This window comes from Pongo pygmaeus, chromosome 11, assembly GCF_028885625.2.
Source record: "Pongo pygmaeus isolate AG05252 chromosome 11, NHGRI_mPonPyg2-v2.0_pri, whole genome shotgun sequence".
NCBI classification, from domain to species: domain Eukaryota; kingdom Metazoa; phylum Chordata; class Mammalia; order Primates; family Hominidae; genus Pongo; species Pongo pygmaeus.
Window position 1 is genome coordinate 73,831,225 of NC_072384.2, and position 23,780 is coordinate 73,855,004.

General features: G+C 37.3%; 1 protein-coding gene across 2 annotated transcripts in view; it reads right to left on the minus strand.

Annotated features, from left to right (window-relative positions):
• The window catches only part of OLA1 (Obg like ATPase 1), a 174,221-nt gene that overhangs the window by 141,138 nt on the left and 9,303 nt on the right, over positions 1-23,780 (minus strand). For both annotated transcript variants that reach the window (XM_054477567.2, XM_054477566.2), the window contains 2 exons: positions 13,258-13,401; positions 7,326-7,453 (listed from right to left, as the gene is read on the minus strand). In XM_054477567.2, coding sequence (XP_054333542.1) covers positions 7,326-7,453; positions 13,258-13,401 — 272 coding nt within the window. The remainder of the gene's footprint in view (positions 1-7,325; positions 7,454-13,257; positions 13,402-23,780) is intronic.

Consider the following 23,780-nt stretch of genomic DNA (forward strand, 5'->3'; position numbering starts at 1 on the left):
TTAAAATTTATCAAAACTTAGACACACTTACAGACCATACATGGAACCATTCACATTTAAGGGAAATGTAAATAAACTAAAAATGCCGTATAAAATCATAACTGCATAAAGTTAACTGTAGTCCATATTGTACTACCATAATTATTTCACAGCCACCTCCGGTTGCTATTGGGATAAGCTTGAGTGTTGCGAGTATCCTTATCTCAAAACACTGTGAGACATTAATCATCATCACATGAGCAGTTCATTTCTCCAGTAAATTGTGTATTGCTGTAAAAAGTGATCTCTTGAGGTTCCTGCATATTAATATTTTTCATCATGGTTGCAATACTATAAACGTTGAATAACGTAAGCCAGGCAAGTGGCTCACACCTGTAATCCCAGCACTTTGGGAGGCCAAGGCGGGAGGACTGCTTGAGCCCAGGAGTTTGAGACCAGCCTGGCAACACAGCAAGACCCTGCATCTACAAAAAAAAAATATATATATATAAATTAGCTGGGTATGGTGGTGCACACCTGTAGTCCTAGCTACTTGAGGGGCTGAGGCAGGAGGATAACTTGAGCCAAGGAGTTCCAGGCTGCAGTGAGCTATGATTGTACCACTGCACTCCAGCCTGAGCAACAGAGCTAAACCCTATCTCTAAAACAATAATAATAAAATAAAAAATAACATTATGGGACCTATGCAAAGTGCTACTAGTGATGCTGGAAATGCTCCCAAGAAGCAGAGAAGAGAAAAGTCACTGACAATACAAGAAAAAGGTGAACTGCTTGATATGGACTATAGACTGAGGTCTGCACCTGGGGTTACTGCCATTTCAGACAAACAATTCATCTTGTGAATAGATGACAGTATCAATAAAATACAGTATAGTACTGTAAATGCATATTCTCTTCCTTTTTTATTTTTAAGACAGGGTCTCACTCTGTCACCCAGGCTGGAGTGCAGTGGCACAATCATAGCTCACCACAGCCTCAAACTCTTGGACTCAAGCAATCCTCCTGCCTCAGCCTCTTGAGTAGCTAGGACTACAGGTGCACGCCACAATGCTGGCTAATGTTATCTTTTGTAGATGTGGATCTCTCTATGTTGACCAGGCTGGTCTCAAACTCCTAGACTCAAGCAATCCTCCTCCCTCAGCCTCCAAATGCTGGGATTACAAGCCTGAGCCACTGCATCTGGCCATGATTTTCTTGAAAACATTTTCTTTTCTCTAGCTTACTTTATTGTAAGAATATAGAATATAAATATATAGCATACAAGATATGTGTTAATTCACTGTTTATATTATTGGTAAGGCTTCCAGTCAGCAGTAGGCTATTTGTAGCCCTAACCCCAGTATGTTCAAGGGTCAACTGTATTTTGGAATCAAGTTTAACAAATTCTGTAACTGAAAATATTTTGTACTTCCAAGACTGATGTATGAGAGAGAAATAATTTCACTATAATTGCACCAAAACCCAAAGTTCTTCACAAAATTTTAAGGCTCAAAAATAATCAGGTTTTATTTTTCCTTTCGATTTTTTTTTCTAGAGATGAGATCTCACTATTGTTGCCCAGGCTGCTCTCGCACTCCTGGGCTCAAGTAATCCACTCGCCTCAGCCTCCCAAAGTGCTAGGATTACAGGTATGAGCCACCATACCCAGCCCTATTTTCATTTTTAAATCAATACAAATAGCTGCACCAACCTGCTAATTATTATCTAAAAATATGACATTATTTCCAACGCTTACAGTGCTGAAACAAAGTAAACAGAGTACAAGCAAAGCTCCCCTAAAAGGAAAAGTAAAGAAAAGCTTTCTTTCCCACTTTTTTTGCTTTAATGAGGTGAAAGTGACATACAACAAAATGTGCAAAAAGTGTACAGTCAGATGTATACATGTCTTGACATATGCATACACCTGTGAAACCATCACTACAAACAAGATTATGAGCATATCCACCACCCCCAAGAGTTTCCTCACAGCCCTTTATAATCCCTCTCTCTGCCCCTCCCCCAGGCTACCGTGATCTGCTTTCTAATTAGTATGCATTTTCTAGAATCTTATATAAATGGAAGCATAGTATACGCTCTTTTTTTGGACTGCCTTCTTCCACTCAGCATAATTATTTTGAGATTCATCCATATTATTGTGTATAGAAAAATTTTTAATGCTGCATCTACCTGCTATATAAAATTAGTCCACATTGGCTGCAAACTGGGCTTACACACAAGATGAGAATCTTCAATTAGCTATACGTGAAGTTTCACCTAGACAGCAGATTATTAGATCATTCTTGAATCAGTATTCTCTTTCTTTTTTTTTAAAGAAACAAAGTCTCCCTGTGTTGCCCAGGCTACAGTGCAGTGGCTAGTCACAGGTACAATCATAACACATTACAACCTCAACTACCGGGCTCAAACAATCCTCGGGCCTCAGCCTCCTGAGTAGCTAGGATTACCAGCATGTGCCACTGCAACTGGCTTTGAATCTTTTTTTTCAGCTCCTTACTATCACTGAAGAACCAATATTCTTTTGGAAAAGTATTTCAAGGATTTAAACTAGGGCAAGAAAAATAAGTGACCCTCCAATAAATGAAGACTGATTCTGTTTTCAAATTAAATTTAATAAGCAGACATTCATTTGTACTATAAAAATACTTCTCGCAAAGCTTTCCTGATGGAAAAAAAAACCACCAGAATAAAAAGATGAGCTCTTATAATTCCTCATGCAAATCCTGACAGTTGTTATATTTATTAAGCGTCAAAATAAGACTTAACTTTCACCTCAGCAGCACTTGTTTAGTGAAAGATAAACTCCCATTTATATAGCTGAATCCATAGTTACGAGTTAGCATACAGTAACTTCAAAAATATACTTTAAAAAACTACAGTAACTCCAGATCTGCACATATTCAAACAATAATCTTTCATTATTTCTACTATCTCGCATGTCCTCATTAGTACACTTTGCAAACAAGAAAACTACTGAAAATAAAACTTTAGCGAGAACTCTAAATGACTAGTGGGGGTAGGGATCTGAAATACCTTTATATTAGGCAGCAAACCCCAGCGGGTGGGACGTTATTTGGGGGTAAACAAAGTAACATCTATAGATTCTTTTAATCTTTTTTATTTTTTTAGAGAGAAGATCTTGCTGTCATCCAAGCTGGAGTGCAGTGGTGCAATCACAGGTCATTGCAGCCTCGAACTCTTGAGCTCAAGTGATTCTCCCGCCTCAGCCTCGCAAGTAGCTGGAACTACAAGGCACAGGCCACTAAGGCCGGCTAATTTTTTTTTTTTTTTTTTTTTTTTTTTGTAGCAATGTGGTCTCCCTATGCTTCCCAGGCCAGTCTTGAACTCCTAAGCTCACGTGATCTGCGTAGGTCTCCCAAAGGGCTAGGATTATAGGCATGAGCCACCACACCTGGGCAAATACATGTTGTGTGTGAAAGAAGCTTTACACATTACTGGCCGGACACGGTGGCTCATGACTGTAATCCCAGCACTTTGGCAGGCCAAGGCGGAGGACTGCTTGAGTCCAGGAGTTCAAGACCAGCCCGGATAACATAGCAAGACCCTGACTCTTTAAAAAAAAAAAAAAAGTATTCTAAGTATTCTACATTGTTTATGCTCATATATCATCTAGGGAAATCATTATCAGTATCTTGGAAACATAGTTTTATACAAAATGAAAATTCAAACTATTGGCAACTTACTCCATTTTTATTTCCCTTTTTTTTTTTTTTTTTTTTTTTTGCGATGGGTCTCACTCTGCCACCCAGGTTGGAGTGCAGTGGCGCGATGTTGGCTCACTGCAACTTCCGCCTCACAGGCTCAAGCAGCCCTCCCAATCCAGCCTCGAGTAGCTGAGACCACAGGCACACGCCACCATACCCAGCTAATTTTTTGTATTTTTGGTAGAGACAGGAGTCTCACCATGTTGCCCAGACTGGTCTCGAATTCAAGCAATGTGCCTGCCCCAGTCTCCCAAAACGCTGGGGTTACGGGCATGAGCCACCGTGCTCAGCCCATTTTGATTGGTTAAAACATTAAAAGTGCAACTCAACTGAATACTGTAACTGCAAAATAAGCTACTGGAACAATTTCATCTGTCTCCATCCCCACCTCAACTGTCCATTTAAAATCCTTTATATTTAGGCCGGGCACAGTGGCTCACACCTGTAATCTCAGCACTTTGGGAGGCTGAGGTGGGCATATCACTTGAGGAGAGGAGTTCAGGACCAGCCTGGCCAACATGGTGAAATCCCATCTCTACTAAAAATACAAAAAGTAGCCTAGTGTGGTGGTGTGCCCCTGTAATCCCAGGTATTGGAGAGGTTGACGCAGGAGAATTGCTTGAACCTGGGAGGTGGAGGTTTCAGTGACCCGAGATGATGCCACTGCACTCCAGCCTGGGGGACAGAGCAAGACTCCGTCTCAAATAAATAAATAAAATCCTTTATATTTAAGCCATTTGAGGTGGACATCTTTAACATGGTGAACTTAATCACATCCCTAACTATATCCCTGGGCTCTTTTCCATCGATCCTACTCCTCCTCATTCATTCTAACCACCATGGCAGTTCTTAAGGCAGCAGGCTCCTTTCTACCCTAGGGCCTTGAAACAAACCATTTACTCTGAATGATAATCTTTCCTTTCCTCCTTTTGCTAACTTAGCTCCCATTCAGCTTTTACCTCTCAGCATCACTGTCACCTCCTCAAGGTAACACTGCATACTCACACACATATTCCTTTCTCCTTGTACACAACTGGAAAGACATCTAGTATTTATGTGACCATTTTATTCAATGTCTATATCCTCCACTGTATTATAAGCTCATGAGAAAAATGGTCACATCTGTTTTTACTTACCAATACATCCCTCAGCATCTAGCACACTTATAAGAGTCAAATCGGTCAAATGAATAAGATAGAGTGATTTAAAGATTTAAAGCCAAAGCAAATCCACCAAGATGAGTATTTGCATTTTAAACAAGTATATGTGTTTGCAACAATGTATATATTTTACATATTTCTAATAGCCAAGGGAAGTCAACAAGGTGAGGCAAAAGTTAATTTTTAAAAATTAATCAAATTAATGGAGAGAAACATGATATTAATATATTAAAATTCAGTGATAAACTAAAACTTCTTATTAACAATTTTTTCTGTCCCCTAACTTTCAGATGTTCTAATAGAAAGCTGAAAAGTACTCTAAACACTAACATATATCTGACTGTTGAAAATAAAGAATTATCAATTTTCATAGCCTCAAAGTAATCCCTAATCTTTCTAATCTCTACAAGTCTTTTTTTCTGACTATAAATCTAAGGATTTTTTAAAAATTCTGATTATAAATGTATCATTCAGTGCTCTATGTACTATGCAATAATATATACACTGTATTTCATCAATTCTAAGATGCATATTTTGGCACTTTCACATTCTGAGATCAATCATTCTAAGAGAGCATAGTATCTACTTTAATTGGATTTTCTTTCCTTCCTTAATGATGGTATCTTTAGCCTGACTTAAATACAGTATAGTATGTATGCTCCTCACCAAATTCATTCTCCCCCCCTAAGGGTTAGAAAACCACATCAAATGAATATTATATAAGAAACAACAAAACCAGAGACATTTTTATTACCAACATCATCAGGACCTTACCATCATCCTAAATTGCTCCAGCTTGGAAAATTTTAAGTCAAATATCCCTCCCTAACCGCATGACACCCTTACACTCAACCTACCTGTTATGAAACCTTATCAGGGAATCAGATCCATAAGCCTTCCATTTTTCAGTGCTCTCCTATTTTCATGCCCACTCTATTTTAAGTTCTTTTCCACCCATCAACTCACTCTCTCATACCCAAATCATCAGTTCTCTTGCCCCGATCCTTCTGTCACGTGTGTCCTATCAATTCTACTTTCTGACAGACACCTATCAGGATGCCCCAACTACAAAATTTTTTAAATTGTCCCAAACTGAACTCATCATCATCTCTCTCAACACTTGCTGCTTTTTCTGTGTTTAATGTCTCAATGAATGGTATTGCAATTCATTCAAGTGATCTGGTCCAGAAATCCAGGAGTCACACTTCACTCCACCTTCTCTATGAAATCCTCACATCAGTCACCAAAACCAGAAGAAAACCAGTCAGGAAAACAGAGGTTCTGCCAATGTACAGGCTTTAGTTAAAACTTCTCTACAAAACTGGATCACTTCCCCATCACAACCTCATTCTTTATCCAGACTTCCCAGAGGTCTCACCGTAACTTCACCCAAGTTTAAACTACCTAAATCAATGCTTCTCAAATTGTCTGTCATGGGGTTTTGTAAAATACAATACAAATGAATTATATGGTTGGTACAAAAGTAATTGCAGTTTTGGGCATTACGTTGGCAAAACTGCAATTACTTTTGCACCAACCAAATACTAGGCAAACAAATCTTTTTTCTAGCCAGCTTATGCAAACCACAGAGGTAAGTGCTGTTTTATAAAAGGCACACAAAAAGTACCGGCAGAATTTTATTATTACTTTATTCAAATGACCAAAAAATTAGTCAAATTGCTATATCTTCTAAATGCTCACTCTCAGTTACTATAGTTATCTAGTTGAGGACGAGAAACAAATGCACTTAACCAGACCACAGCCAGCCCTCTCACCTCTAACTTGTGTTTTCTTTGTTTCTATTAATTTGCTCATTATGATACTATTAACACAAAGTACAGCCTTGCCCTAAGCCTTAACCTAAACTCTATTTTGTCAGAAAACTACTATGTGATTGGCTCACTTTTATAGTCGGTCAACAGAGCCCAAACTAAGCCACAGTTCTACTTTTTCTCTTTGCTTTACATTCCTCTCTCCATAAGGACTAGCTGATCTATAGTTTCTCTTTAATCCTTTCATCTCTAATAGATAACCCAGAAGCCTTTCTCTCTTGTTAAATAATCAGAATCCCCTTCTCTAACAATTCTGCCTTCTTAACACACAGAAAAGCAATAAAGTTCCACAATTTAAGACAATTTCAAAATGCCTTTACAATGAACAAAGTTCCATATAGAAACACTTCTTGATTGCTCTAATCCAGAACAGGGAATAAAGTTCAATTAGAATATAATCTCAATGCAGCATATGCTTGTTATGGAATAAGCCTTCAGATACGGAGATGATACTAAGTAACATTAAAATCACAGATTTACAGACAAACCCAAGATTCATCTGGTAAAGCAAAGCAATCTTCCATTAGTCATTTCTAATTTTATTTGCGTACTAATGGAAAGAAAACACTGATCTGAATGAAATCAATGATTAAATAAACAACTGTACTTACGTGTTAGATGAAAGATGCCATCACAGGCACTAATATGAGATAAAAAAGCATTCCCCAGGCCCTGCCCATTGTGAGCTCCTTTCACAAGGCCAGCAATATCCACCACATTTAGAAAGGCAGGAATTTTGCTGAAAAACAAAAGATGGCTTTATTATAAAACAGTACTAAAAACTTATCTATTAACCAAATGAATTCTCTAAACATTTCACATAAATTCTTTCCTTTCTAGAACAATGGAACAATAATGATTTGATAAATGAATATCCACCCGCTTCCCAAAAAAAAAATTAGAAATGGCCTTGTAATACATTTGGACTTTCTTACCTAGGATAATAAGAGAGAAAACTAAAACAGAATAAATGTATTTATCATGTTTCTGAAATTAAAACTCTTATCATTAATTTTACTATAAAGTTCTATTGGCACATGCACACACACTCAAAAGCGGTGAAGAATGTTTACAGTATGCTGAGGTAATCATCATAAAATGAGCCAACTAACTTTGTGCCAGACACTAAATTAAGTATTTTACATGTATTATCTCACTTCAAAGTTCAAATCAACTCTGTAAGATGGATGCTATTTATTAAGCCCACTTTACAGATAAGGAAATTATGCCTTAGAGGAGTTACGAAATCTATTGTATTCAAGATCACTCAGCCAGCAGTGACAAAACTGGGATTCAAACACAGGCTGTCTGGGTTTACATTTGATCACCCACATGTTATATAGACAAAAAAAAAAAGTGTGTAATGCTGAGAACCAGTTATCAGCATAGTAATAACCTAGTTGTTGATAACAGCAACCAAATTAGGCTATATACAAAATAACCTTTGCTTTGCTAAATAAAGGCACATTTAACACCAGTTAAAAACCAAGTTAGGAAAATCAGTCTGCCATGTAAAAATGGAGATTTAAGTATATCAATAAATAAAAGCTACTTTTAATGTCATATGACAAAGGTATATATAATGTAATTGTGTATCCTTTGTCAATTTTCAAGAGCATTCATTTTTCAGAATGTCAATTTCACTACCTGATAAAATACAACATAAAAGTTCCACAAAAGACTTCCCTATTATTGGCATGGAAAATGAGTCCTTTCAAAATAATTATTCTATAAAGTATTACAGATTGAAATTACTTGATTATTGTTACCACCAAATCCACTAAAACCACATAAATGTGGTTAGTTTTTTGTTGTTGGACACGGTGACTGCCTCCCCAGCATCCACTGCCCCCTCTCTTGGTACCTATACTGATTTTCATTTTGGTAGCCATTCCTCTCCAGCAGGGCCCAGAGCTTTGGAGAAGCTTGCTCTACCCCTAACTCTAGAAGTGGGGCATGTAGCTCCGGCCTTCACTAAGCAGTTTAATCGCATTCCTAGGGAAAGTAAAAAAATTCTAGGACCTTCACCTTGCCCTAATTGCCTCAAAGAACTTAAGAAGCCAGGCATGGTGGCATACATCTGTAGTCCCAAATATTTGGGAGGCTGAGGCAGGAGGGAGGATGGCTTGAGCCCAGCAGTTCAAGTCCAGCCTGGGCAACATGGTGAGACTCCACCTCTTAAAAAACAAAAAAGACATGAAAAGACTTAAGAGGTTTACTGGAGGGGGTGTAGGAGGCTCATCAGTCTTCTGGGAGAACTTCTAGAAGCAATCCCATTTCACTCTGAACATGGATGAGAAAGTATACAGATCTATCCTGTGACCACAAGGGGAAGACAACCTTATGGTCAAGTTGATAAAGTAAACTGAAGAGGGGAAAGAAGCCAGGCCTTTGATGATATCACTAAGCTAAACACTGTACTACCTGTTACTAACTCAATAAATCAGCTCTTTAAGTCACTGTGTTAAGGGCAACTAAATTCATCCTAAATGATATTTCTAGCAACTAAAACCACCCATATGATAAATATGAAGTTGATATAGTTTGGATGTTCTGTCACCTCCAAAACTTATGTTGAAATGTGATGCCCAGTGGTGGAGGTGGGGCCTGGGGGGAGGTGTTTGAGTCACAGAGGTGGATCCCTCATGAATGGTTGGTGCCCTCCCCATAGTAATGAGTGAGTTCTTGCTCTGTTAGTTCACTGGAGAGCAGGTTGTTTAAAAGGGTCTGGTGCCTCTCTCCACTCTCTCTTGCTCCCCCGTCTCCATGTGACACACCTACTCCCCTTTTCATCTTCTGGCCATGAGTTAAAGCTTCCTCGTCCGGGTGCAGTGGCTCACGCCTGTAATCTCAGCACTTTGGAAGGCCAAGGCGGGTGGATCACCTGAGGTCGGGAGTGTGAGACCAGCCTGACCAACATGGAGAAACCCCATCTCTACTAAAAATACAAAATTAGAAGGGCGTGGTAGCACATGCCTGTAATCCCAGCTACTCAGGAGGCTGGGACAGGAGAATCGCTTGAACCCAGGAGGCGGAGGTTGCAGTGAGCTGAGATCGCGCCATTGCACTCCAGCCCAGGCAACAATAGCGAAACTCCCTCTCAAAAAACAAAAAAACAAAACAAACAAAAAAAATTTCTGAGGCCTCTCCAGAAGCCAAACAGATGCTGGTGCTGTGCTTATATGGCCTGCAGAACCATGAGCCAAATAAACCTATTTTCTTTATAAAGGTAACCCTTTACAGCAATACAAAATGAACTAATGCAGAAGTACAGTAAGTAGCATGCATTTGGGTAGAATGTCACTAAATTTGAAGTGAGAAGCCTTGAGTTCTACTTCTGGTTGACATAACTATAAGTGTGACCATGAACAAATTATTTCACCTTTCTAGGCTTCAGGTTTCTTTTTATGAGGAAACTAGACAGGAAGATATTCAGCTCTGAGATTCTATTTTCTATTGAAAATGAGCTTCTCAATTCTGATTTCTGATTTATGGCTAGGATAAGGTTTAAACTATTAATACAATATCTCAAAAAATTAAAACTTGAGATTTAATTCAGGGATTTCTGATGTATTACACCAATGATCTCATGCTACTTGAACAAAATACTTCTAGAATAAAATACTACTTTAGAACTCTCGAGACTAAAATGATGTTAAAAATATTTTTAATCGCTATACTGTAATGAACACAGACTACCAAAAACATTTATTAATGTTCTTTTTTTTTTTTTTTTATTGGCAGGAATTTCTTTTGTTCTTTTTTTGAGACAGAGTTTTGCTCTTGTTGCCCAGGCTGGAGTGTAATGGCGCCATCTCGGCTCACTGCAACCTCTGCCTGCCAAGTTCAAGCGATTCTCCTGCCTCAGCCTCCTGAATAGCTGGGATTACAGACATGGGCCACCACGCCCGGCTAATTTTGTATTTTTAGTAGAGATGGGGTTTCTCCATGTTAGTCAGGCTGGTCTTGAACTCTTGACCTCAGGTGATCCGCCCACCTCGGCCTCCCAAAGTGCTGGGATCACAGGCGTGAGCCACTGTGCTGGGCCTTATTAATGTTCTTCAATAGAAACAGGCTGGTGGGGCTGGGCACAACTTTGGGAGGCCAAGACAGGAGGATTACTTGAGCCCAGGAGTTCAAGCCAGCCTAGGCAACATGGCAAGACCCCATCTCTACAAAAAATATAAAAATTAGCCAGGCACAGTGGCATGTGCCTGTAGTCCCAGCTACTCAGGAGGCTGAGGTGAGAGAATCATTTGACTGTGCCCAGGAGTTTGAGGCTACAGTGAGCTATGATCACACCACTGCACTCCAGCCTGGGCAACACAGTAAGATTCTGTCTTTAAAAAAAAAAAAGAAAGAAAGAAAAGAAAGGCCAGGCACAGTAGCTCATGCCTGTAATCCCACCATTTTGGGAAGATGAGGCAGGAGGAATGCTTGAGGTCGACAGTTCAAGACCACCCTGGGGCAACATAGCAAGACCCCATCTCTATTTTAAAAAGAAAAAAAGGAAAAAATGAGATAAAACAGCTGAACAAACACATGATCCTGGTTTAGATGCAACAAAGCATATTATTGGAACAATTGAAAAAATCTAAATAAAGTCTATGAATTAGATGGTAATATGGGATCAGTGTTAATCCCATAGTAAACTACCCTGATTTTGATGTTTTACTATGGTTGTGTGGAAGGATATCTTTGTATTTAGTAAATACAAACTAAAGAACCAAAGTATAATATGGCATAATGTCCACAACTTATTCTCAAAAGTTCTAAGAATCTGGGTATGCAAGGGTATATAAGCACTTGTGTACTTTTGCAGCTTTTATATAAATTTAAAATCATTTAAAAATAAAAAGGTTTTAGAAAGGACACTGAAGTCAGCCTGAAGAGCCAATCTGAGGGATATAATTTGAGCATCAAATCAATGTTTGTGACAGATTAAAACCAATAAAATAACACTCATCTGAATAAATACATGAATGAACAGATGAAGATAAGAAAGCTTTTCCTTACAGTACAATAGTAACAAATGAAGGAGGAATGATAGACTTACAAAATCACCATGTGAGAATCCTCATAGTAAAAATTAATTCATCAAAAAAATCAATGGATGCTACAACTACTAAGTGAAAGTGAGAAAAATGAATGAATTCAGTATATACTTTGTAATTAGAACTCACAAAATTGCTGATAAGACTGGATACGGGGTGAGGGGAGAGAAGAATCAAAGATAAATGGTGGGCACTGATTTAAGCAACTGAGGAAATGACAGTGCTATTTATTGAGTTATGGCAGTCCTAAAGAAGAATTTGCTGCAAGAAGGTGAAATCAAGAGGTCATTTTGGACATATCAAGTCTAAGGCACCTATTCAGACCTCCAAGTGTCAATATCAAGGAGGCAGTTAGAGATAGAAATCTGGAGTTCTGCAGAGTTCAGGACACGAGACAGAAACTTGGGATTTATCAGGACATTAAAAATAGTAAAATATTAAAAACAAACTAAATTATCAATAATAAGCAAATGGTAAACTGTGCTACATTCATATAATATAGCAATAAATATAAATATTATATTAGAAATTATTACTTAAGTCTGTATTGCTTAATCCACAAAGATATTAATAATATCCCAAGTAAAACAAGTATTCTATTTCTGTAAGTAAGTGTGCACAAAGTCAGGAAATTATGGAAGGATATATCCCTAAAGTATTTACAACTGTTATATCAAGGTAGAGGAAGTAGAGGTGGTTTTCACTCCTCTCATTATACATTTCCCTACTGTCTGAACTTCCTACAATGAACTTAAACTATCTCACTTTTTCCTAATAAAACAGTTTTATTTGTTTTTTTAATTGAAGATATAAACATGCTTATTGTAAAAAAATTCAAACATAGAGGAATAAGAATAAAGTAAAAATCACCTAAAAATTCTACTACCCAGAGATAATCATCAGTTAGTCTATGATCATTTTATACATTGCATTTAGTTTTACATGAATGAGATCACATAATACAGACTAATTACTCCCTCTATTTCATACTCCCCAGAAAAAAATAATTGCAATGTTAATGACTGGGTATACCCTTCTACACCCTTCTCCATACTATGCATTACTTTTTTTCTTTTTGAGATGGAGTCTTGCTCTGTTGCCCAGGCTGAAGTGCAGTGGCGTAACTTGGCTCACTGCAACCTCCACCTCCTGGGTTCAAGCAATTCTCCTGCCTCAGCCTCCCGAGTAGCTGGGATTACAGGCGCCCGCCACCACACCTGGCTAAATTTTGTATTTTTAGTAGACAGTGGTTTCACCATGTGGGCCAGGCTGGTCTCAAACTCCTGACCTCGTGATCTGCCCTCCTGGGCCTCCCAAAGTGCTGAGATTACAGGTGTGAGCCACCGCGCCCAGCCCTCTGCATTACTTTTATAATCACCCAAAACAATAATGGTACATTAATTTTAAAAGAAAAACTCTTCTATATGACTTTAAACATCTGCCCAATCTACACAAAACCACCAAATAAATAGCATAAAATATCTCTTACCTTGCTGGTTTGTGGTATTGACAAAGAAAGTCAAACCTTTCATCTGGCACAGGTACTCTGCTCTCATTAGGATCAATAGTGCAGAATGGGAAGTTTTCTGCTGAAGCCTGACTATTGGTTAGTACATTGAAGAAAGTAGATTTCCTAAAACGAATAAAAGCAATTTCAATCAATTCTTAGGTTAACACCAAGAAAAATTTATCTCACTCTAATTTCAATGCTCAAATAAGATCCATGAGGAATATAAAACCAAGCTACAAAGAGAGGGAAAAAGGAACAATACATTTTTTACTAACAGAAGTGAATGAAATGTACAACAGTAAAGCGGCAGCTCATGACTTATAATTAGGTTATTTCCCCATCACAGTCTATTTGAAACTTGAAAAGCATGTTCTCAAAGAATCTTTGTTATAAGTTAGAGTTTCATGTCATACTACAAAATCTATTTTTTTCCCATAATATACCTGATCGTACCAGCATCACTTCATCCATACCTAACAAAACCTTCTCTAGCATGAAATGTAGAAGGCATGTCTCTAGTTAAGTCAATGACTTTCCAAAAACTCTGAATTGGGAAAAAGATGCTAAATGTCTGGTATCTGATAGGAAATGGGAGGTTGGCACTCAGAACTGCCTTCTAATCATTAGTATGTAAGGATTACTGGTAAGTCTAGAATTGTTAATTATGAAAGTTAAAATGTGAATTTTATTCAAGGTATGACTTAAATCAAGAAAATATAATATCTATTAATATGGAATAAACTAGTCACTACTTTTCTAATCATTTGACTGCTATCAAGTAATACGTGCTCAGAGAAAGCCCACTCACGTTAACATCAGCCATGTTTTTTTTAAAAAATGTGATAATACTTTATCATTCATGTCTTAAAAAATGAAAAAAGAAATAAAATTTTAAAAATAAAAAAAAAATATGTTAATACGGTGCCAAATATCATACAGAGTAAAATCCAAAACAAAATTTTAAACTCACAGTGGCCATCTTTTAAGAATGCTAGGTGATTAATTCTTTGAAGACTGTTAAAGTGGTTACCGTGTCTTTCCTATACAAACTGTACTTTCAGAATAACCAATAGTTATGAAAAGAAAATTATTTTATAGACATATTCCAGACAATAAATGAGGAAAGAATAAAAACTTACAGTAGCACTATTCTGCATCCCCTAACAAATTAATAGATCTTGGTAATAATTACCAACGACAGTTAGTGCTGCAAAAAGAGGAGAAAAAAATAGTACCTCCTGAAAGAAGTATATACATCATCTGTCATCTTAATCTGACCAACACTTTACATGTTACTGCTAGTTTACAGGAAATATAGAGGACAGAAGAACATATTAAATGATGCCACAGGGATAAAGTCAATAAAATCCAGACTCTGGAAAATTTTATAAGACTAAAAACCAGATTTCTTCAACAGGTCATCTGGGGGCTGGAAGTAAGTGAGAAACTTCTCCTTCTGGATGAGATGTAAAAGCTAACAACAGGCCAACAATCCCAACCAGAACTAGAAAAGCCATCTAAAACGCAGGATACAGAAGTCATCTGTTTGAAGGGTCTGGGATTCTGAAAATGAAAACAAAAAATTTGGAAGAAGTGATTTGACCTCCACAGCCACTTTTACCCTGGGGACCTGTGCCCATTCTGGGCAAAAGAAGGATGCAAGGATCCAGACTTTATACACATAGAAAGCTGATGCTGAAGGAGAAAGAAACCAGCAAAACATTTGGAGGAGACTTGGAGAACCTCAGGCACACCACCAGTTTTCCTGCTGGGGATATTTTCCTCAAGAGAAAACTACAAAAGCCTACTCAAGTAATTGGTAACACAGACTGGCCCACTCTCCATACCTTCTTCCCCTCTCCATGAAAAAATTTAAAATAAAGAGTGATAGTTAAGTTGCCAGAACAGTCCAGGAATCCTTATTTATCTAAAATGTAATGAAAATATTGCCTACAATGGAAATATTGCAGAATAATGCTGTAATAAAAGTACTTAAGACAAAATTTAAATCTATTAATTTAAACATTTATAGGACACTTGGGCCTAAAGTTATGAAGACAAAATAAAATGCTATTGCATTTTTGTATACTGTAGTTTAAAAACTGCTCATTACTATTACCACAGTCAATTGCAATTCTAAAAAGTCCATAGGTTGTTTATGGAGTTTTTTTCAAATTTATGGCAATTACTGTGTACAGTATTTTATATCATCTACCTGGACAAAAATAAGTCTGTTTTGTGATTTTTTAAAATGTATCCCTTAAAACATATTATATGGTAAAACATAGCAAAAGAAAATTCCTTGGGCAGAAAAAATTCTTATATACATTCAAACTAAACTTAGAAGACAAATATCCATTTTCACAGACTGTCTCATTTTAGATGAATTCTAAATTTCGTGAAACCCAAGTCATCTGTAGCTTCTAACAGCTTTGCAGGTATAAAAAAGTAAAAAGAAATAAGGAAGAAGGAAAAAGAAAAATTTCTAAGGATCATTACTATAGGCTTCAGTGGCAACTAAAGACATTTTGATCTATTCAAATCTATTAAGAAAAGCCTTGCGAAAGCAAAGAATTTGAAAGTTTTGGCCTATGCCTGAAGTGTTAAAGCCCATACGCTTTTTGTAAAATGAGAACTTATTAAACACACACACACACACACACACACACACCTAGATCCCTTGAGGTTAATATTAAAGCTTAAAAGTAGGAGAAAGATTCAAAGTTGCAGGAATTTCTCTCATGCAAGAATGGGTTTACATAACTTATTTCAGCAATGATAGCATTAAAAGAAAAAAAAACCCAGTGACTAGACTAAATGTATGCCCCCTAGACTTAGGACCTAAATACTTTATTTTGGAAATTACTACTTTACTCTATTAAGTCAATCTGACTGAATAGATGTTTTATGTAAAACTTTACACAAAATTGCAGCATGTAATGGGAAGTAGGGATACCAGTGCAAATTCCCACAGCATTCTGAATTATATATATAATATCCATCCAAAACATGGGAAAAGAAGTAGAAAGTCCTTTCAAAATGTTTTGAATTTAGATATAACTAAACTGTTAAAAGCATCTATCTGATAGATACACAAATACGTAAGATGACAGAAATAAATACCAATCCATGTATACATGGGTGAGTATAATTACATATTTTCTAACTCCATCGGAGAAGAAGGCCTAAAAACAGCAACACTTCAGCAGCAATGATCACACCTAGAGAAATGTCTATTCTCAACAGATTATTTCTCCAAAGAGACACAAATGGCTAAAAAAATATGAAAAGATGCTCAATCACTAATCACTAGAGAAATGCAAATCAAAACCACAATGAGATATAACCTTACAATTATTAGGATGGCCACTATCAAAAAAACAAGGTAACAAGTGTTGGCAACAGTACAGAGAAATTAGAACTCTGTGCACTGCTGATAGGAATGTAAAGTGGTATAGACACTACGGAAAACAGTTTGAGGTTCCTCAAAAAAGTAAAAATAGAATTACCATATGATCCAGCAATCTCACTTCTGGGTATATATCCGAAAAAGTTGAAAGCAGGATCTCAAAGAGATATTTGCAAACCCATGTTCGTTGATGCATTATTCATAATAGCCAAGAGGTAAAACCAAATGTCCATCAACAGATGAATGGATAAAGAAAATGTTATCTACATATGATAGAACATTACTCAGCCCTTAAAAAGAAGGAAATCTTGTCAAATGCTACAACATGAATAAACTTTAAGGACACTATGCTGAGTAAAATAAGCTAGTCGCAAAAGTATAAACACTTTATGATTCCACTTATATTCATATACTCATATATTCTACTTATATGAGATATCTAGAGTAGTCAAAATCATGGAAACAGAAAGTAGAATGGTGGTTTCCAGAGGCTGGGGGGAAAGAGAAATGGGAAGTTGTTCAATGGGTATAGAGTTTCAGATATGCAAGATGAAAAAGTTCTAGAGATCTGTTATACAACAATGAATATAGTTAAGACAATTGAACTGCACATTAAAAAACGATTAAGATGGTAAATTGTATAATATATTACATTTTTTATTTTGAGACAGAATCTCACTCTGTCACCCGGCTAGAGTGCAGTGCCACAATCTCGGCTTACTGCAACCTCCGCCTCCTGGGTTCAAGAGATTCTCTTGCCTTAGCCTCCAGAGTAGCTGGGACTACAGGTGCGTGACACCACAGCCAGCTAATTTTTTGTACTTTTAGTAGAGATGGGGTTTTGCCATGTTGGCCAGGTTGGCCTTGAACTCCTGAATTCAAGTGATCCTCCTGCCTCAGCCTCCCAAAGTGCTAGGAGTATAGGCGTGAGCCACTGCGCGTGGCCATATATTATGTGTTTATTACCATAATTTATTTAAAAAGTATCAAACTCAAATGGATAAATATTATACAAAATACCTAACCAGTACTCTTCAAAAATAAATCTTTAAAGGTCATGAAAAATAAAACATTCAGAAACTGTCAAAGATTGGAGGAGATAGGAGACATGAAGACTAAAACGCAACATGGTATTCAACACTGGAAAAGACAAAGGACATTAGTGGAAAAACTGGTGAAATCCAAATAAAGTCTGTGGTTTAGTTAATAGTAAAAAAGCAAATACAGTTAACCCTTGAACAACACTGGTTTGAAATGCATGTTCAAAGTGCATGTGTCCACTTATACACAGATTATTTTCAATAAAATTTACACTGAATGTGCCTGCCCCTCCTTCCTCTCCTTCCACTTCCTCTCTATCTTCTGCCTCTGCCACCTGAGACAGCAAGACCAAACCCTCCACCTCCTAATCCTCCCCAACCCACTCAACATGAATACAACAAAGACCTTTATGATGATCCACTTTCACTTAGTGAATAGTAGCTACATTTTCTCTTCCGTATGATTTTCTTAATAACATTGTTTTCTCTAGCTTAGTTTATTGTAAGAATACAGTATAGAATAATATAACAAACAAAATATAGCTTAATCAACTGTTTATGTTATCAGTAAGGCTTCCAGTCAATAGTTGGTTATTAGTAGTTAAGTTTTGGGGGAATCAAAAATTACACACAAATCTCTGACTGGGCCAGGGGTCAGTGCTCCTAATCCCCTAGCTGTTCAAGGGTCAACTGAAATTTCTTTTTTAACTTTCTTATTTTTTGGAGATAGGGTCTCACTTTATTGCCCAGGCTGGAGTGCAGTGGCACGAACATGGCTCACTTCAGCCTTGACCTCCCAGGATCAAGAGATCCTCCTGCTTCAGCCTCTCAAGCAGCTGGGACTACACGTGCGTACCACCACCCCTGGCTAATATCTGTATTTTTTGTAGAGACAGGGTTTCACCCTGTTGCACAGGCTGGTCTTGATCTCCTAAACTCAAGCAATCTGCCAGCTTCAGCTTCTTAAAGTGCTGGGATTATGGGTGTGAGCCACCACGCCCAGCCCTCAACTGTACCTTAAGGAGCAAAAAAAAAAAAAAAAATTATTTGAAATTATGTGGTGACACAGCAATACAGACTAGAATTCTGAAAAAGAAACTCATTTAAAATTTTAAAACTAGGCGGGGCGTGGTAGCCCAAGCCTGTAATCCCAGCACTTTGGGAGGCAGAGGCGGGCAGATCACTTGAGGTCAGGAGTTTGAGACCAACCTGGTCAGTATGATAGAAGCCCATCTCTACTAAAAATACAAAAATTAGCCAGGCATGGTGGCACATGCCTGTAATCGCAGCTACTTGGGAAGCTGAGGTAGGATAATTGCTTGAACCCAGGAGGCAGAGGTTGCAGTGAGTGGAGATCGCACCACTGCACTCCAGCCTGGGCAACAGGGCGAGACTTTGTCTTGGGAAAAAAATAAATAAATAAAACGTAAAACCCATTAATCTATGAAGTACCTCTAAGGCACACAGTTACTGCTGAATAGTAGGAAAGAGTGATTAGGAAAACAGATCTGTTATTCAAAAAGATCATTCAGAACATATTAAAAAGAGAAAGTAAATAAGTCCCAAATCATAGATTTCTATGAAAGAACAGGCATTCTGGAATACTGACAAGTAGACAATAAGATTTAAATTCATTTAAAATGGTATTGGGGAGTTTTGCTTCCCCTCTGCTATAAGAACTGCCCTCCTGCTACAAAGAGCTAGAAAACCACACAAAATCTATGAAATAATAATTTTCACACAAAGGACAATATGCATCACAGGACTATGTTCCCTGAGAGAAGAATAACAAATAAACTAAGCTCTACAATTGCTCCAGCTTACTGCCTACTGATGCTTTCAAAGTCACCATTCCAAGAGGGGAAACCAACAGAACCCAGTAGTCACACCCAGTTGAAGAGACTAAGATGAGAGTTAGGAGGCCAAGGCAGCTAGAATTTATGGGAGAGTATACTAGAAAGGCAGGAGCTGCACAGAGAAAACGCTCTGAAGAGATGCAGAGGGTCCCCTCAAGAACACAGCTAAGTAATGATTTGTGCATGAGTAAATTCAATCACTACAAGTCCAGGGAAAGAACCACACAAACAGAGTAGGATGAACAATTCTCAGGGCTCACACAGAGATTGGAACAGTTGACATTCCTATGAGCCACAGTGGAGAGATCCTGTAATACAAGGGAATTTGGATAGAGTCCTCAAAAGGGTCAAGTCTTAGTACTAGGGCTTAAGTAGCACCAGAGCACAAAATCGTGTTAATCCATCATAAGAAGACTCAAAACAATTAATCTGATACATAAATAACTGAATGCCATACCGAGGTCCAACACTCTTTAAAGGAAAACAACAATATTTAGCATTTAACATAAAATCCACAGTGTATGGAATCCAATAAAAATCATAAGACATGCAAAAAAGCAGAAATATATATACCAAAATCAGGATATAAGTCAGTAAATACAAATATAGTAATGAGAGATGAAGTAGCATAAAAGGACCTTAAAATAAATGTTACAAATCTTTTAAAATTTTTCTTAAGGATATAAAAGCTAATATAAAGACAATGAGGAAGAAAATGAAACACATGATAAATATCCAAATAAAATTATTGTTAAAAAGATACAATATTTGAAATAAAATGAAATTGAAATGAAAAATACAGTGGACATGATTAATAGCAGATTGGACACTGCAAACAAAAGACCTTGACGACAGCAATAAAAGTATCCAAATGAAGCACAAAGAGAGAAAAAGACTGGAGAAAGAAATAACCAGAGCTTCAGCAGGATACTATCTAGGGAAGAACATGCATTTACAGTCATGCATCGCTTAATGATGGAGATACATTCTGAGAAATGGGTCCTTAGGCAATTTCATCATTGTGCAAACATTTAGAGTATATTTACACAAACCTAGATGGTACAGCCTACTACACACCTAGGCTATATGGGATAGCCTATTGCTTCTAGGCTAAACCTGTACAGCATGTTACTGTACTGAACACTGTAGACAAATGTAACACAATGGCAGGTACTATATATCTAAACATAGAAAAGGAACAGTAAAAATACAGTATAAAAGTGATACAGGACGCTTACCATGAGTGGAGCTTGCAGGCCTGGAAGGTGCTCTGGGTGAGTCAATGAGTGATGGTGAGTGAATGTGAGGGCCTAGGACATTACTGTAGACTTTATGAACACTGTACATTCAGGATACACTAAAGTTATTTTTTAATATTTTTCTTTCTTCAATAAATTAGCCTTAGCTTACCAATACTTTTTACTTTATCAACTTTAATTTTAACTTACTCTTTTGTAATAACACTTAGCTTCAAATACAAATACACTGTATACCTGTACAAAAATATTTTTTCTTTATATCCTTATTCCATATGCTTTTTTATATCTTTAAAATGTGTGCTTTTTTAAAACTTTTTTGTTAAAAACCAAGACATAAACACATACATTAACCCAGGCCTACACGGAGTCAGATAATCAATATCACCGTCTTCCACCTACACATTTTGTCCCACAGGAAGGTTTTCAGGGGATAACACACATGGAGCTGTCATCTCCTATGATAACAATGCCTCCTTCTGGAATACCTCCTGAAGGAACTGCCTATGGCTGTTTTACAGTTACTTTTTTTTTTTATAAGTAGAAAGAGTACTCTAAAGTAACAATAAAAATTACAATATAGACTGGGCATGGAGGCTAATGCCTGTAATCCCAGCACAAAGAGGCTGAGGCAAAGAGATCGCTTGAAGCCAGGAGTTCAAGACCAGCCTAGGCAACACAGGAAGTCCCCATCTCTACAAAAATATATCTTTTTAATTACCCAGGTGGGGTGGCGTGTGCCTGTAGTCACAGCTACACTCAGGTGGCTGAGGCAGGAGGATTGCTTGAGCCCAGGAGCTCTAGGCTGCAGTAAGCTATGATCAGGCCACTGCACTCCAGCCTGGGCAACGGAGCAAGACTCTGTCTCAAAAAACAAACAAACAAAAATTAACTATAGTAAATACATAAGCCAGTAACTGTCATTTATTATCAAGTATTACGTACTGTACATAATTGTATATGCTATACTTTTATATGACTGGCAGCACAGGCTCGTTTACACTAGCATCACCACAAACATGAGTAATGCCTTGCACTATGAAGTTACCACAGCTACAATATCACCAGGTGACAGAAAATTTTCACCTCCATTATAATCTTATGGGACCTCCGTCATATATGCAGTCAGTCATTGACCAACATCATTATGCAGCACTTGTCTGTAATAGGCATCCCAGAAAGGGAATAAAGTAGAAGATTATCTTCAAAGCACCAGAAGAATAACTATTAACCTAGAATTCTACCCAGTGAAAATATCTTTCAAAATGAAGAAGTCATAAGCATATGAAAAGATGTCAATATTCTTAGCCATCAAGAAAACACCAATTGGCCAGGCATGGTGGCTCATGCCTGTAATCCCAGCACTTTGGGAGGTGGAGGCAGGCAGATCACCTGAGGTCAGGAGTTTGAGACCAGCCTGGGTCAACATGGTGAAATCCTGGCTCTACTAAAAATACAAAAATTACCTGGTAGTGGCGCACGCCTATAATCCCTGTTACTTAGGAGGCTGAGGCAGGAGAATCACTTGAACCCAGGAGGTGGAGGCTGCAGTGAGCCAAGACTGTGCCACAGAACTCCAGCCTGGGCAACAGAGTGAGACTCTGTGTCCAAAAAAAAAAAAAAAAAAAACAGAAAAAACACCAATCAAAAACTTCACAACTTGGCTATAATCAAAAAGATAACAACAAGTGTTGACAAGGATGTGAAATACTGGAACCCACATACACTGCTTGTGCGCATATAAAATGGTGTAGCCACTTTGAAAAACAGTTTGGCAGTCCTCAATAGTTAAATATACAGTCACATGTAACCCAGAAAATTCTACTCCTAAATATATACCTAAGAGAAATAAAATCATATATCTAAATAAAAATTTATGTATTCTAAGGCTGAAGCAGACAGAGTACAAATAACATATTGTACTGAAATATAAAATATGTTGTATATAATTGAAAGATACTGTGGTGTCAGAAAGTAGAAAGCACTCAAAAAATTAACAGGACATGTCAAAAGGATTATAAGTGAACATAAAGGCTCCTAATCACCAAATATGGGCAATTAGAGTGACAAAATAACAACAGTAATGGATTATAACCAAAAGAATAAATTAAGAATCCATACTGACATAAATAAATTATAATCAAATACATGAATAAATGGGAAACTCTTTTGTACAATAGGATTTTACACAATAGAATTTCCATTGTTCCTTCTATAAATTGTTTCTTCTAAATGTAGAAGAAATAAGGGATATTTTAAAATCACCATTTGGCAAACACCACAATAATAACTGTTTCAGTAAGAATCAATAACACATGCCAAAATTAGGGGGCAAAAGTATGAGAAACAATATATGTACAAAATTTCAAAGGACCCCCTACAAGATGCTTATTAATTGCAATGGGAAAAATAATAACCCTTTCAATGAAGAAATCTGTCAGATACCAATGAGCAATCAAAGTTAACGTCACCAAAAATGGACAAATCAACATCATGTGCTTTCTAATACACTGTATTGAAAAGCATATGTCACTTCTATGCTCAAAAGTACATAATTTGAAATTAATTATGAGGAAACATCAGACAAACCCCAATGAGAGCTGTACACAATAACTGGCCAGTACTCTTCAAAAGTGTCAAGGATATCCAATACAAAAAGAGACTGAGAATGTGTTCCAGGTTAAAGGAAACTAAGGAAACAAAACACTTAAATGCAGCTGGGCACAGTGGCTCATGCCTATAATCCCACCACTTGGAAGGACAAGGTGGGAGGATCTTGAGGCCAGGAGTTTGAGACCAGCCTGGGCAACATAGTGAGAACCCATCTCTACCAAAAAAAAAAAAAAGTTAAAAATTAGCCTGACATAATAAAATGTGCCTGCAGTCCCAGCTATTCAGGTGGCTGAGGTGAAAGCATCACTTGAGCCCAGGAATTTGAGGC